This window comes from Numenius arquata, chromosome 12 (genome assembly GCF_964106895.1).
Source record: "Numenius arquata chromosome 12, bNumArq3.hap1.1, whole genome shotgun sequence".
Classification (NCBI taxonomy): Eukaryota; Metazoa; Chordata; class Aves; order Charadriiformes; family Scolopacidae; genus Numenius; species Numenius arquata.
In genome coordinates, this window is record NC_133587.1 from 40,511,163 (window position 1) to 40,527,080 (window position 15,918).

Consider the following 15,918-nt stretch of genomic DNA (forward strand, 5'->3'; position numbering starts at 1 on the left):
CTTCTCTGTGTTCATGCAGCCTTGTACTTTCTTCAGAAATACCTGTATTTCTTTGTCTGTCTTTTTTTTTTATTATTATTTTTTGTGTGCATGTTACAGGTTTATTCCAGCCCCTCCAGAAGGCAGATCTCATCTGGATTCAGATCACCTCAGGCTCTCATGAAAGACATTACTAGTTGCTTGGCCTTGTGTTTATGAAGCAGTGATCAAGGTGTTGGTCCTCCTTTCACCATCACATAGTGCTTCAAGCAGCTACTTTAAGAGATGGTTTAGTGCTTTCTTTTGGCTGCAGGTGTTTAATACCTGTTTCTGCAGAAATTGGGAGGAGAACAGATGCAGGGCTGGAAAATCCCGTTCTTGCTCTTCCTGGGCATGGCTGGTTTTCATGGCTGAGGGAGCGAGCAGGTAGGAACGTGGAAAGTAGGAGCTCTGGCAGGGTCCCTCTTCCGTTAAACGTCTTCTGGCAGCAAGGGCCGAAACCGGACACTGCCCAAAGCAGGTGGGAAAAGAGCCAGGTCCCCTTTGATTTCCCTGGGTCCTGGACAAATTCAAACCCCTGTGCTGTCGGAGCGCCCGGCTGCAGCCGGAGGTGGGAACGGCACCTTGGTGTTGGGGGAGCACCAAACCCCACCTCTCCCAGACCAGTTTGGAGAGTCCTCAGGCCTACTTGTGTTTCAGGCTCTCATCCCACTGAGAAGCAGAGAGGCAAGGTCTTGTCTCTGAATTTTACTGAATTTCACTGAATTTCACTGAAATTTTTTTTAGAGTTGGAAGGGACCATATAGATCATCTAGTCCAACTCCCCTGCTGAAGCAGGATTGCTTAGAGAATGCTACTCAGGACTGCATCCAGGCGGGTCTTGAAAATCTCCAAAGAAGGGGACTCCACAACCTCCCTGGGCAGCCTGTTCCAGGGCTCTGTCACCCTCACCGTGAAGAAATTCTTTCTCATATTTGAGTGGAACCTCCTATGTCTCCTTCCATGTCAGTTCTTCTCAGCCTCCTCAGATGTCCTGCAGTCCTTGGAGAGGGCTCTGGTAGTGCCATCACAGGGATTTCTGTCCCTGAGCTAGAAACTTCTGAGGTATGAAAGCATCTTCCTCCAACCTTTTGCTTGGGTTTAAAACTCACTTAAAGTCAGGGCTGTGAGTGAAGAAGGGGATGAGCAGCTCAGCTGCCCATGGATGCTGGCGCAGGCACCATCAGCATCCATCTCCCTGGGCTCCAGATTCCACCTCCTCTAAAATCAGCCTCCTCCCCTGTCCTCTGCAATGGCAGGAGCTCTTCCCTTGTGTCTTGTGTTGGTCTCCCCTTGAATGGAGTTTAAACAGTGCAGCCGGTTCCAGGGCTTGTTTGGATTTTAATTAACAAGCTTTTTAACTACTAACATGCCCATGATTTGCAAAAAGGTGCTTGCTCACCTGTGTTTCAAGCAAACAAATAAAAAGGCTGGAACATGTCTGAGGACATAATTAGAACTTTGGGGGTGGTCCTCATCAGGACAACGCCGATTTCACCTGCTGCTCTGGCACCGCGAAGCAGCAATTTGCCAGGTTTTACCGGTGTCTGCACTGATTCCTGGTGCTGGGAGCTGCCCCCACCAGCTCGTGGGTACCGAATCACCAGGTGCTGTGACTTCGACCCGATCGCCCAGCGATCTTCACACTCCTTCAAAGGGAACTGGGAAACCAGCTCAGAAGAGCTTGTCTGATGCCGCTTCGCTTAAATTCACCCCGGAGGGCTCTGCCCTTTGCCTGCTGGTGCTCAGGAGCCGATGGGAGCGGAGCAGGGTGCACCCTTCAGCGAGCAGCGCCCGCTTCCCAGAAGAGGGTGCTGTCAGGCAGAAAATAGCGAGCACAAAGAAGGTATTTAGACAGGGAAACCCTGTGTTTTGTTTTTAACTCTTCTGGGTGTTAAAACCTGGGTTAACACTGGGTGTTTTAACTCTTCTGGGTGTTCTGGGTGCTCCAGCGCTGCCTTGTTCTGATGCTCGTTGTTGACTGAACGGCTGAAAATGCTGTTGCAGCCCGAATTTTAATACAAGCGAGAGAATGATCCTGAGAAAGTCTTAAAAATGTGACTGATAGTAGTTCATCTTCAGGGGAGTGCGTAGCTGGGGAGTAAGAGTGACATTTGGATCCCACTGCCATGAGCTTATGGAGTTGGGGGGGATTCATCTGATTAAATCAGACTGATGGTTGGACTCGATGATCTTAAACGTCCCTTCCAACCTAGACAATTCTACGTGATTCTAAATGAACTTATTTACGGCGCAGGTGGTTGTAGCCTCTGGGGCAGCCTCTGGGATCAGCAGAGTCTGGGGGAGGATTTTAGATACCGGGCAGAAATTCTTTGCTGTGAGGGTGGTGAGACACTGGCCCAGGTTGCCCAGAGAAGCTGTGGATGCCCTATCCATGGAGATGTTCAAGACCAGGCTGGATGGGGCTTTCAGCAACCTGTTCTAGTGGGAGGTGTCCCTGCCCATGGCAGGGGGGTCGGAACTAGATGATCTTTAAGGTCCCTTCCAACTCTAACCATTCTATGATTCGTCTCAGTCTGAAATGGGCACTGCAAGTAGACGTCCCAAAACCACTGGTTTTGCCCCGCTGATGGAGGGGGGCGTTGGGGAGGGGAGCACAGCCGGCGCCTGAAGGTAAGCAGCGTGCCCATTACTTAGTCTGTGCCTGGCAAAAATCCCCCCGGTAATAAAAATAAAAAGCTGAAGGTGACAGGCTTGTCCTACCAAAGAAGGCTCCAACAGATGTACTTTGGAAATTCAGCTTAAACCTTTTTGATTCCTATCATTGCTGTGACCTACAGTTCACCTCCTGCGCCGGATAGGCAGAGTTAAGTATGTATAAGCGGGGGCTGCTGGACCTCAATCTAACTCCGCATCGCTCTGCCGGGCTCATTTCCATGTTCCTATCTGAGCCGACCATGTAACGCTCCGCTTTCTGCTGTAATCTGCGGCTATCTCCCCTGCAAGGGGGCGGGAGAACACGGCTCATTCATTTCATAAAGCTACAAAAAAATGAAGAGCAGTGGGCGAAGCCCATTGGTCCTTTCTAAGTAATATCTCGGCTGCATCGCCAGGGCCCTCGCTCCAGATTTAGACAGTATTTAGGGTCGTGCCCGCATTTAGGAAGTGTGTGAAGAAGGTCAGTAGAAAAGAAAGGTTCCAGGGCTTGTTTGCAGGCTGAGGGGAGACTTTATCCCTCTCTAAAACTGCTTGAAAGGAGGTCGTAACCAGGTGGGGGTCAGCCTCTTCTCCCAAGTAACGAGCAATGGGACAAGAGGAAACCGCCTCAAATTGCGCCAGGGGAGGATTAGGATGGATGTTAGGAAAAATTTCTTCTTCGAAAGGGTTATCAAGCATTGGAACAGGCTGCCCAGGGAAGTGGTGGAGTCACCATCCCTGGCGGTATTTAAAAGATGGGTAGACGTGGTGCTGAGGGACATGGTTTGGTGGTGAACTTAGCAGTGTTAGATTAATGGTTGGATTTGATGCTCTTCAAGGTCCCTTCCAACTTAGATGATTCTACGGTTTTCTCTTCTAGTACAAGAACTGGTGTAAAATCAATAACATTGGTAGGTGACAGCTTCAAAACAGGTACTTGAAGGAGAGATCACTGTGTACTTGTGCGGTTCTTCCTCTCATTCCTTTGCGCTTTCTGGTGGCCGCTGTCTGGTCTGTGAAGACTTGGAGGTATGGGAAGAACCAGAGTCGTAATCAGTTGTTTTCCCAGCGGTCAGCACACAAATCAGCCCACACAAGCTAAACCCATCTATGCCAGACTTTGGCTGATAAGAGCGCTAAGAGCAGGGTTTAAGCCAATTGCTGTGTAATGGGGTTAAACAGGCACGGCTTCAGACCAGGCCTCTGCATCTTCATTCATGAATTAATGACAAATGCAGCTGCTTTGCAGCAAGAAAAGCCAGAAACCCTCAGCATCTGCTCCCCAAAAGCCAAAGCAAAGGGAGCTTGTCAGGGAATTCCCTTTTTTGTTTTCAATTTGGGAACAGAGCAAAGCTCCGCTCTTTCTTCAAGAGCTTCACGTTAGTGAAAGGGGCATTTATACGTGACGTGTTGTTACAGCAACTGAACAGGAGCCCAAGCATAATGATTCCTGAACCTCCTATGGGTAAATAGGACATGAGCAGGCAATGTGCTCTCGCAGCCCAAAAGGCCAATCACATCCTGGGCTGCATCAAAAGAAGTGTTGCCAGCAGATCCAGAGAGGTGATTCTGCCACTTTACTCTGTTCTGGTGAGACCTCACCTGGAGTACTGTGTGCAGGTCTGGAGCCCTCAATATAGAAAGGACATGGACCTGATGGAGCGGGTCCAGAGGAGGGCCACCAAAATGATCAGGGGGCTGGAGCACCTCTGCTATGAGGACAGGCTGAGGGAGCTGGGGTTGTTTAGCTTGGAGAAGAGGAGGCTCTGGGGAGACCTCATAGCGGCCTTCCAGTACCTGAGGGGGGCTACAGGAAGGCTGGGGAGGGTCTGTTTACAAAGGCCTGCAGTGACAGGACGAGGGGCAATGGTTTTAAGTTGGAGAAGGGGAGATTTAGATTGGATATTAGGAAAAAGTTCTTTACCATGAGGGTGGTGGAACACTGGAACAGGTTGCCCGGGGAGGTGATTGAGGCCCCTTCCCTTGAGACATTCAAGGTGAAGCTCGACGAGGCCCTGGGCAACCTGGTCTAGTTGGGGGTGTCCCTGCTGACTGCAGGGAGGTCGGACTAGATGACCTTTGGAGATCCCTTCCGGCCTGGACCAATCTATGAATCTATGAATCTATGAAATAATTCCATATTTCTGAGCTTTGGTTTCCTCCAGCGTTGGGCAGCAACGGCAGGAGTGTCTGGAAAGTGCCTTCAGGACTGGTTATACTGGTGGGTATTTGCCGCTCTCCCACTACCCCTGGCAGGTCCTGGCTGAGGTCCCACACTGGTTCGTGCTCATCCAGCGGGCAATTCCCATTTGCACTGTTCTCAGAAGACATAAAAAACGAGCAGAGGTCTCGTCCCCCCTTTGCTAGCTGTCCCCCCTCTCATCAGGAGCCCCTCCGTAATTTTACAAATCCCGCAACCCCGTTTGCAAAAATATAACGACGAAAAGTAAAGCCCACGATTGAATTTTCTGCCTCTTGGTGGAAATCAGATATGAAATAATAAATATATATTATATTCTCCAGGCAAAGCCCTGCTGGTTACTAATACCTACAGATTAGTTGTACTAATCCAGTGTGATCAAGGGGAGATGGTTGGCTACTTGGCACTGTTTTGGTCCCTCGCTTATGAAACTCCATCTCCGTGTTTGAAAGAAAAGTCTTTACATAACAGTAATCACTCAGATAAGAAAAGGACTAAACTGTCCCGAAACATTTTATCTTCTGCACAGATGCTGCCTATGAATTTTGACTTGATTAAACAACACGGCAACATAATATTTTGTTCTGAATAACAAACGTCCCTCTGTAGGAGGGAAGGAGCCCGTCTGCTCTCTCGACCGGCTCTTGGGTGCAAGCAGAGATGGGGACTGATGGAGTTTGGAGGATCCAGCAATTCACCTGGTCCATGAGAGTTGCTCGGAAAATAGCTAAGGGACACTGGAAAGAAACATTCCTTTGTGTCACCGAACGGCCTCTGACACGCGTCTGGATAGAGAGGTCCCCAAACCTGTGGCCCAGGTGCCATCACAAACCACAAAGCAAAATTAAGGCCTGGGGCAAACCACGGGAAGGGAACAGGAGTGCCTGGGGACCAGCCTCTTAGCTGAGTGCACCCGCAGGAGATTTATTAGATAAAAGTGGTTTGTATCTTTTCCACCATGTCTGCTTCCCGCTTCCTAAAAAAGGGTCTGCTTGTATCCCGGGAAGCACGACACTGGGCTGGCACAGAAAAGGTGTTTTTTAGGTTTTTAAGGTTTTAAGATGCTCATGATGCAAGGTCTCGGTCTCGTTTCCTGCCCTGCTGCTCATTCCCCATTGATGAGCTCCTGTTTGCAAAACTACCATCACCAGCAAACAGTAACGACCTGAGCAGGAGACAACCAGGATGCACCAGACACTTGGAGACAAGATTTCTCATCAGTCACACTTTTCACCTGTATTCTGCCTCTGCTTATGACTGATTTGAGCTTTGAGCAACATCATCTAGTGGGAGGTGTCCCTGCCAATGGCAGGGGCGTTAGAACTAGATGATCTGTAAGGTCCCTTCCAACCCAAACCATTTTATGATTCTATAATTCTATGATTCTATGTTTCTTGCAGACTGATTTACACCAAGATGAGTGAGGACCTTGCATACGCTTTTCCAGAGGTTTATAGAGAGATGTGGAAAGTTAAGTAAGTTCCTTCTCAGTGACTCCTATAGCAAAACCTCAGTCTCACACAATCCCAGTTTCAGACCTGCCATGGGGTGAAGGGTTGAATCGAGATGAGGATGCTGGTGTCCTGGTCCCAGGTGGATGCTTGCGTCCCAAGCTCTCACCTTCCCCACCTCCACCACATTCGGGATGACTTGAATCCAACAACACTGAAGTACATATTTTTTTAGTTCAGATTTTTATTAGAAAAGTAGAGACAAACTACCTGCAAATCAGAGGAAATACAGAAAAAATCTAGGGGAAAGAGGGGAATCTCATAGCTGGAGGATCCTACACAGCAAAAGTATGCTAGGATGTAATGTTAAAAAGAAGGAAAATTGCAAAATGTAATTTATTTTGCTTTGTAAAAAGAAACGTAGGGAAGAACAGCAAATAACATTGGATGATATGTTAATATTTCAGTGGATGTTCACAACTCCTGCTCGTTCCTCCGTCTCCTGCACGGCTGCCTTCTGCCTACCAATAAATAAAACCAAAGTCATAAAAAAATATACCTGGGAAATAATGATCTCCCTCTGTGTGGGTTATACTGGCCTTTCCCCACCCCTGTCTGCACCAGCTCTCTCCCTCAGGGAGCCACATGCAGCCGGGACTGTTTGCAGGCAGAGCTTCATCAGCAAGGTGCAGAGAACAAATTGTTAAGGGCTGGGACGTTTTTGCTGACTCCATGCGCCAATTAGAAGCATAGAATCATAGAATGGTTAGAATTGGAAAGGAACTTAAAGATCATCCAGTTCCAACCCCTCTGCCATGGGCCAGGACACTTCCCACTAGACCAGGTTGCTCAAAGCCCCATCCAGCCTGGCCTTGAACACCTCCAGGGATGGGGCATCCACAATTATGTCTAATAACAGCTGGCCGTTGCAGCCTCTGTCCCTACAGCCCCTGCTCTATCCCCGAACAGATTGGCTGCGGTGTCTAAAACCCCCATGGACCCATGGGGATGTTTCCCTCCGACCCCCTCTCCCCTTTGCAGCCCATGGAGATGTGGCCAGGAGAGTCAACGAAGTCCTGGAGTCTCATCCCAGACTGGACATCTAAATAGGGCAGAAAAATCACTTTCTCCATCTCTCCGTGTTTCTCTTTTGATTTTAAATGTAGGATGACCTACATTTACAAACACATCTACAAACACAGATGTTTACATCTGTGCTGCAGGGACAGGAATTCAGGTGACATAAAGCCTGCTCCAGAGCATGATGGACCTGCAACCAGTGAGACAGGGAAAAATAGATATATTCCTAATTTGTTTTATTTTCTTACTTGACATTGGGATTATTTGCAGATGAGAGACTTTGTTAGATGAAGAATTCATCGTCATTCACTCCACAGTGGTCAAACTTTTCTAGAAAGCCGATGGAAAACTGCCCAAGCACAGCTCATACACACAGAGCTGCTCCCGCTCCACGACGGGGAGTCCGGCCGGGCCATGCTCATGATCTACAATTTGTCCTCCCAGGTCTTGTCAGAAAGATGCTCTGGCAAAGGCTTTTCTTCTTGTAGCCGTGCTCTAGTAACACAATCTGTCACTCACCACTCCTAATCCCCCTGGTTGGAAAAGCAGTCACCTAATCAGGGCAGAAGTTTTGCCATGTGAGGTACGTAGCCGCTTTCCGACCATCCCCAGCTCCAGTTTGTTTCTATGCAGCGGGATTATTAGCAAGACCTAATGTGAGTTAAAGAAATCGGGATCAGTCGGAAAAGGGGAGCTGGATAATTTATTCCTCGCTGTCATTTAACTCCTGGGAGGAAAATCCCCCAACAAAGGACGAGGTGGGAACAAGTAGTCAACGAGGGCTGAGCCTTCTCGCCAGCTCGCTGCCGCTTTGGCTCGCAGAAATAGGGCAGAGATGTGCAAAGATTACTGGAGCAAGAACATCTTGCACTAAAAAAAAAAAAAAAAAAAAAAGGCAAAAAAAAAGAAAAAAAAGCAAGCTTGAAAGGATATAAAGCTTTCAGGAAACAGCAGTCTCCCACCATGGCCTGTTTTCTAGTGAATGATTTAATTCCCTGCTTTTCATGTAGTAGTTTAGTGTACTATTATCACGCTCTGTTAGGATTCTACCTATTTAAGGGTGATGAAAAAAATGCAGGGAATAAAAAAAAAAAAAAAGCTGATGAAAACAACAGAAATGCTGAAGGAAATCTTCAAAGTCAAACAGGAAAAAAAAAAAAAGAACAAAACGAAAATGATCCTTAATTTTATGTAACTACCCATTTAGCTCGTCTAGCGACCACGTGGGGCTTGAAGACAGGCTGGCTCATTTTTTTCAAGCTAATAGTGGCGTATCCAGCCTTCCTTCGGCTCCTGCCATCGCTTCGTGGCATCGGAGCTCTTTGCCACGATTAATGGCAGGATATTAATTTAATGGGCAGGACGGAGAGCAGCAGGGGCTGCACCGGGGGATGGAGCGCAGGGTAAACACCGAATCCAGCAGCGGTGAGCGCTGCTAAAGGCATGGAGACAGGGAGATCACTTCACACCGAGTAATTTTAAGTGAGGGGGGCTGCTTGAGCTCCAAAGGCAGGTGCAGGTACCGAAAGTTGGCGTTGTGTGGGCACGGGGCTGTGCCTCACCGCCTTCGTGCAACCTCAAAGGCAAAACCTGGAGGCTGAGGAGGGAGCGGGAGGGTGGAGGGTACTGCTCGGGGCACAAGGAGCACCCAGCTCCATGTGGACCCCCCTTCTTTTTGTCGCTGAAGCAAACTCTGGCGGTAACATCCAGGACACAAAAGCAGGCAAACCTCCCTGGCAAGTCTGAAATGGCACTTGAAGTCATTGCCCAGCAAAGCCCTTCCTTCTTCTCCCCCAAACCCACTCTGAACAGCAAGTTGGCTGTCTCAAAAGGTCTTGGAAGTGGCCTCCAAGTGACTAAGCTGGGTCAGATTTGTCCTATGGGACAGGGCAGCCCATAGGACCAGAATCTCCACACCAGATGTGGGAGGCTCATCTGCACCCATGGTGGGAACAGCCTCTGCTCACCTCCAACTCAACCCGGGGTGGTGGAGCACTGGGAGCAACCTAACGCCTCCTTCTCTTGGCAGAGGAACTGACGTCCCCTTTTGCTGATGCCACACTGTGGCCGCAACTGCAAATATGTGACAGAGAGGACAGTTGCAGAGGGTTTCTCCCTACCTCAGTGCGGCTCTACACGGTACAGATCAGTGGTCTTCAGATTGAGGAGCCGCATCTTGGCATCGCAACTGAGCACGTGGTGCAAGAAGCAGGTCTGGAAACCTCCCAAATGCTGCTCTGAAACTGCGGCTGTGCAATGAACGCCCTCAACTCCATAATTAATATGCCCGGGGATCACCCTGCACAATCAACCCATGCGTGAAGTTATTTTAAACTAGGAAAAATGGTGTCTTGATATAAACCCTGCATTAGTTCCCAGCCAGGGCTTTTATTCTGCCTCTGCAAACTGGGCCGTGTGGGTGGGTGTTTGCCCTCCACGAGGAGCGTTACTGATCTCAGCGTCCCTTCCACTTTCTCACAACAGGCGACCGTCCCTTCAAGTGTGGGGTGTGTGACCGTAGCTTCTGCCAGATCACCCTCATCAAGCACCAGAGGGTCCACAGCACCGAGGGGGCCTGGCGGGGTGCTGCTAGGGCCATTGTGGCCAAAGTCACTGCAGTGGGGGAGAAGATCTTCCACTGTGATGCCTGCAGGAAAGAGTTCAATAAGAAGTTGGTGCTGGTGAACCACCAGAGGATTCACGGCAGAAAGGAGCCCTACCTAAAGTTCTTCCCACAGTCACTGAGACCATCTATGCCTCCTTCAGCACACTGGCAGAGAGGGATCTTCTGGGACCACAAGGGGAAATGTTGAGGATTATCAAACAGCTGCTCATCTCTAGGACATACCAGGTTGCGCTCCCCAGCCCCCAGACAGCACCAAAATCTCACATCTGTGAAGCAGAACTTCTCGAGCATTGTCTGAGGCTCATCTGGTTGTGTGAACCCCATGGAGCCCCTGTCCCTTGGCAGGTGCTCATTTATTTCTCTAGAGGTTTTGTGTCCATGATGGCCTGGTCCCATGTGGTGCTGCCTGGTTGCATCGCTTTGGCCCTGGATGGGATGAAGGTAGCTAAGGTGGTGGTGGTAAGTAAATACTTGCTCTCCATGGAGGCTGCTAGTCAAAAGTGAACAGATAAAGCATGTGCAGAAGTATGTGATATGAGGGGCCTGTTGGCCACCCATTTTTCACCCTGGTCTTTTTCCTCTCCTCACTCCCCATCTGTGGTGATACCAGGCTTCTTGCAGCCTGGGATTCTCAAAGAAGTTCTCATGGGAACTATCATGTTCTCAAAGGGCAAGTAAACATCCCAAGGCACTTATGTTGGAGCAGATGTTTTCTCTGGCTCCAAAGACCCTCTCATTCCCACCATACCAGAACATGCTGAGCACCAATCTGCCCTACTCATCCCATTGAGGCACAGAATACACACTCTTGCGCAAGTGTTCCCCAGCACAGCCTGTCTCCATCTCTCTTCCAGACAGGTCATGATGAATGCTTGAGGCAGAACTGATGCTGAGATGATACACACAGATAGTCAATGAGTCAACAAAGTGATTGAAAAAGTCCCACAGCCAAATTCCTCCTGAAATCCACAGAAACGATGAGCTCTCAGCATAGTCGGTGGAGAGCTGCTCAACGCAGTTAGTGGAGCCTGGAGGGCTCTTCACCAACAACATCCATTTGGTTGCCACTGGTGTGCATCTTTCTCTGGCATTGTTCACCTGCTGCATTGTGGGTAGAATGTACTGTGGTTCTCTCACCGTTAGCTTATGGAAAAAAAAAAAAAAACAACAAAAAAACCAACCAGAAAAGAGGCTCACTTTGTTTCCTTTTTTCTTTAAATGCTTTATTGAGGAGATATTACAAATTATCAGCCCTGATTTTCCCCACAAGCTGGGGCATCCACACTGACCATGGTCAATGGTGGGAGGTCCAGTGATGGCCAGGAAAGCTACTGACATTGACTCACTGCGCTCTCTATGTGCAGGGACACAACAATAAAATGGGCAAACTAGTTCTTCCTGGCAAAAAACGCTACAGCCCTTCACTAGGCTAATGAAAAGGAAATAAATACCAGCCATCAGGTGATTGCTTTCTCCCCACTGAAGGGCTCTGCTGTACCTCTGTCCCTCAGCAAGCTGTTTTCCTTTGCTGGTTTGGCTCAGCCATATTCTTCCCAAGGAACATGGTTTCCCAGTCCCACAGTGAAGCATTACTCACCATATGGCCCAGACTCATTTTTCTAACAAGGGTGTCCCTTAAACTCCCCTAGAACACCCTAAACTTGTTGTTTTCCCCTATATGTCTGTCTTTTCTGTTCCAGAAGCCAATCTGGGAGCCTGGTTTGGGGGATTCAAGGCTTAAAACCCTGGTCTGGCTGGCAGTAGTTTCTCCCAATACCACCCAGTTGACTAGGGTCCGTCATCCCAGTAGGATCAAGGTGTTGATCAAAGCTACATGAGTGGGAAGTCAGAGTTGGCCCTTGCTTTAAACCTTTGCCTAAGTGGGAGAGGGCCCCTTCAACTTTCTCAGAAACACAGTAGTAAAATAAAAACAAATCCTACTCAGTCCTCCTGGTTTAATATCGCCCACACAAGACAATTTTGGCATCCACAACTTTGTCAGGCTTTAGAGGCACAAATTACCGTTATGAAGGATGCCAAGCTCTTATCCCTTCATCTCCAAGTGCTCTGAGGAGGCTTGGCTCTCCAGTCCCACCTCACAGCTTTGCGCAGGTGATATCCTCAGGGTTGTACTCTGAAAACAGCAGCAGAGGACCAATTTCCAGCAGCGCTCTGTCCCCTCAGGTTGACCTCCCCACCCCCAAATACTGCACACATAAGGCTGGCAGAGTTTGTCTCCATCCCTCCCTTTTCCCAAAAGACTTTCCCCCAGAAGCAGGCACCAGAACCACTCAACTCTCTTCTTCACTCTTCATGAGGTCCACTGTCTGGTCAGTGTGGTGGGTTCCACCACCAGTCCTTGTGTCCTCCCCCTGTTTTGCACAGGGAACAGTTCCTTCCCGTGCATGGATTTTCTGGTGCCTCCTCAAGTACTTCTTCAGCCTGTAGCGCTTCCCACAGATCCCACACTTGTAGGCCCCACCTCGGGAATGGAGCAGCTGGTGTTTAATAAGATGGCGCTTCTGGGGGAAGCATTTCCCACACTTGGTGCACTTGCAAGGCCCCATGCGGACGTGGATTGTTTGGTGCCGGAAGAGGTTGGCCTTCTGGTTGAAGGTCTTCTCGCACTCAGGGCACTGGTAGGGCTCCTCTTTGGTGTGAATCCTCTGATGCCGAACTAGGTTTGATCGCTGGGTGAAGCTCTTCCCACACTCGGTGCATTTGAAGGGCTCACTCACGTGGATTCGTTGGTGGCGGATCAGCTTGCGGTTCATACGGAAGCTCTCCCCGCACTCGCTGCACTTGTACGGCCCCTCACTTGTGTGAATCTTCCTGTGTCTGGTCAGGTTTGATTTCTGATTGAAACTCTTCCCGCACTCGGGGCAGGGGAAGATGCGACCACCCTTGGGAGCTCCTTTTGCTGAGGGATCTTTCTTGGACATGGATTTCTCCTGGTTCTCCAGCATCCCTTCTTTGGTGGGCTGATAGCACTTCTTCTGCTTCCTCTTTGGGCTCTGGCTCTCCTCGTGGTTGACCTCAATACCAGATTCCTCTTTAATTTGGATCCTCTGGAGAGCACTGAGGTTTGGCTTCTGCCCATAATACATCCCAAATTCAATACTTTCTTGTGGTTCTTCCTTCATATGAAGCACCTGGTTACTGGCTATGGGGACTTCCTGTTCATACTTCCCATCAGCATCTTCTTCCTTTTTAACCTGTCTCCCCTGGCCCACCAGTGGCATCTTTGGATCAAAGAGCTTTCCATATTCTGGGTTTTCTGGTGGCTCTTCCTTGATGTAAAGTTTCTGACAGGCTATTGCAGTAATGTTTGTTGTATCACCAGTGAGTGGGTCTGGTTCCTCCTTCATCTGGATTTTCCAAGGAGGGTTATTGGGATTAGATGGGTTTCTAGGTATGCTACACCCCTGGGCTACATCTCCTTCACGGGACATATTCTCCAACATATTCTCCTCTGACATGAAGGCAAAATCAGGCTCCTCTTTAAGTTGGATGACCTGGAGAGACACACCATTGGTGTGTCCCTCAAGTAGCTTTTGCTTAGCATGGTTCCTCTGGTGGACGTTGAAATACCGCTTGGTGCTCAAGCTCTTCCCACACTCTGTACAAATGAAAGGTCCCCCGCGGAGGTGTATCTTCTGGTGGGCCAGCAGTGTGGCACTTTGCCCAAAGCACCTACTGCAGTCAGGGCATTTGAAGGGCTTCTCTCGCTTGTGGATCTCCTTGTGGGCAGTGAGCGTCCCCTTCTTCACAAAGCTCTTCCCACACTCAGTGCAGGCGAATGGCCTCTTCTCTGTGTGGGTCCGCATGTGGATGTTGAAGTAGATCTTTGTGCTCAGGCTTTTGCCGCAGCGGGCGCAGAGGTAGGGACCACCCTTGGCGTGTGTCTTCTGGTGGGCAGCCAGGCATATCTCCAGACGGAAGCAGCGCCCACACTCCCCACAGCAGAAAGGCCTCTCTCCTGTGTGGATGCTCTGGTGGGTTGTGAGGTGGCCCCGGGTGGTGAAGCGCCTCCCACAGTCCCCGCAAGTGAAGAGCTCCTCTGCTGTGTGGATCCGCTGGTGTCTCTTCAGGTTTCCCTTCTTGCTGAAGGATTTGCCACACTCCTGACACGGGTGGGTCTTTAGCACCACGCGCTTAACCAAGTCCTTCATGGCAGCAGCACCCTACACCCAGTGGTGTGTGGCAGGGCTGCCAAGCAGCCAGTAGGTACCAAAAAAAGCCACAATGTTATGGGGATGGACTGTCTGGGAGGACACAAAAACCATCAGGACACACACATCAAAGTGTACTTCAGAGGATGCGCTTTATTCCCCATAAGGGAAAAGGTGCTGCTGCTGTACGCCGGCTCTTGGCCAACAAGCAGTGTGTGGTCTTCCTCATTTCTCAGCCTCCTTCCACCTCAGCTTGCAGACACAAAGTTTGTAACTCCATCTCCTGCCTCCGCTGGTCTGGCATTCCTGGAGAATTGGATTGCTGGACTGAAAAAATAAAGGAAAATTATTAAGTCATTATTTCTTCTCCACCTCCTGCGTTCGCTATGTAAACACAACGGGTGGCACTTTGGCTGCTCCGTGGGAGACTGAACCTGAGACCTTTGAAGCCACAGGCTCATCTGGACTCCAACAGAGAGAGCAGGAACAGGTTAATTTCCCCTGGCGATGGGGGGACCTGTGACACACTCACTGCTGCAATGACACGGAGGTTTCAGCTTCACTATTGCTGCACTAGTGATTTGCTCTCAGAATAGTCCTCTGTGCTTGACCAAGAGGATTTATAAGAAAATAACTTAATCAATCAATGCACTTTGCAGTAATTGTTGTAATTAGACCCATTTTTGAAGAGTGACTGTGCAGCAACCCAAATCCCCCAAACCTAGAAGAAACCCAAGCTGGTTTCTGCATCCCATTTGCAAACTGGGATGTGTTGCTTTGTGCTGGCAGACCTCCATGCACAGGGGAAGTGGTGTCCTCAGTGGGCAGCGGGAGAAGTGAGATGCAGAAACCTAAAGTGACTTTGTTCTCCTCAAAAGGGTTCAGTTGACAGCCAGGTCTGGGTCCTACGTATTTCCATTAGAAAAAAAAAAACATAAAAAAACCCCAAAACCAAGGCCAACAGAGATGTGAGCAACGTCTCCTATCAAGACAATCAATTGAAGCATGGAAAAGAGCCAGAAAGACCGAGGGGAGGAAGACGGTGGTGCTGGAGATGATGGTCAACAAGAGTAGACGTGGCTGGGCAGGCTTTTACTGGTGCTACTGATGGCTGAAGGTGCTGTTGCCAAAATCACCAGTTATGGGGCAGGCTGCCAGCAAGGACATGAGCTGTCAGTGAAATCTGTCCCTGGAGGTCTGGGTCACTGGGAAGGTTGTGGGTGAGAAGATAAGTCCCTGGGGAGCCTGTCACCGAGGTGCAGGGGGCTGGGGAGAGGGGATGCCATGTGTCCGGGGACAAGCGGTGGGAAATGTGGAGTATAAACATCCAAGCACAACTGGGCTGTAGAGTTTGGAGCTCTCGGAGGAGAGAGGCCAGGGTGGTGAATGAAGTGGGCAGCTATTTCAGATTTCAGGGGGCGGCTATAACAGGGAAATTTACTTTAGATTGAGTCACGCCGCTTATGTTTCCCCTTCAGCTGACCCATCTGGATCCCCACTGAAGAACAACCATGCTCCTGTCCGAGCTGAATTCTCCACACCGGTACAGAGGAACCACAGAAAAATAAAAACAAAAATAAACCCCAAAACCACGGCTGCCTGCAAAATTGTACTGAGCCAGGAGAGAGAACACACCCGCCTGGAGCAGGACCTGGGTTTAGTGTTTGTTAGTGGAGGGGAGACTCGGGGGGAATGGGGGACAGACCCTCTCCC

General features: G+C 49.5%; 1 protein-coding gene across 1 annotated transcript; it reads right to left on the reverse strand.

Annotated features, from left to right (window-relative positions):
• Nucleotides 1-12,324: 12,324 nt before the first annotated feature.
• Nucleotides 12,325-14,319, reverse strand: LOC141471222 (uncharacterized). The gene is given in 1 exon segment (XM_074157643.1): nucleotides 12,325-14,319. A coding segment is annotated over 1 exon segment (1,995 nt).
• Nucleotides 14,320-15,918: the final 1,599 nt, after the last annotated feature.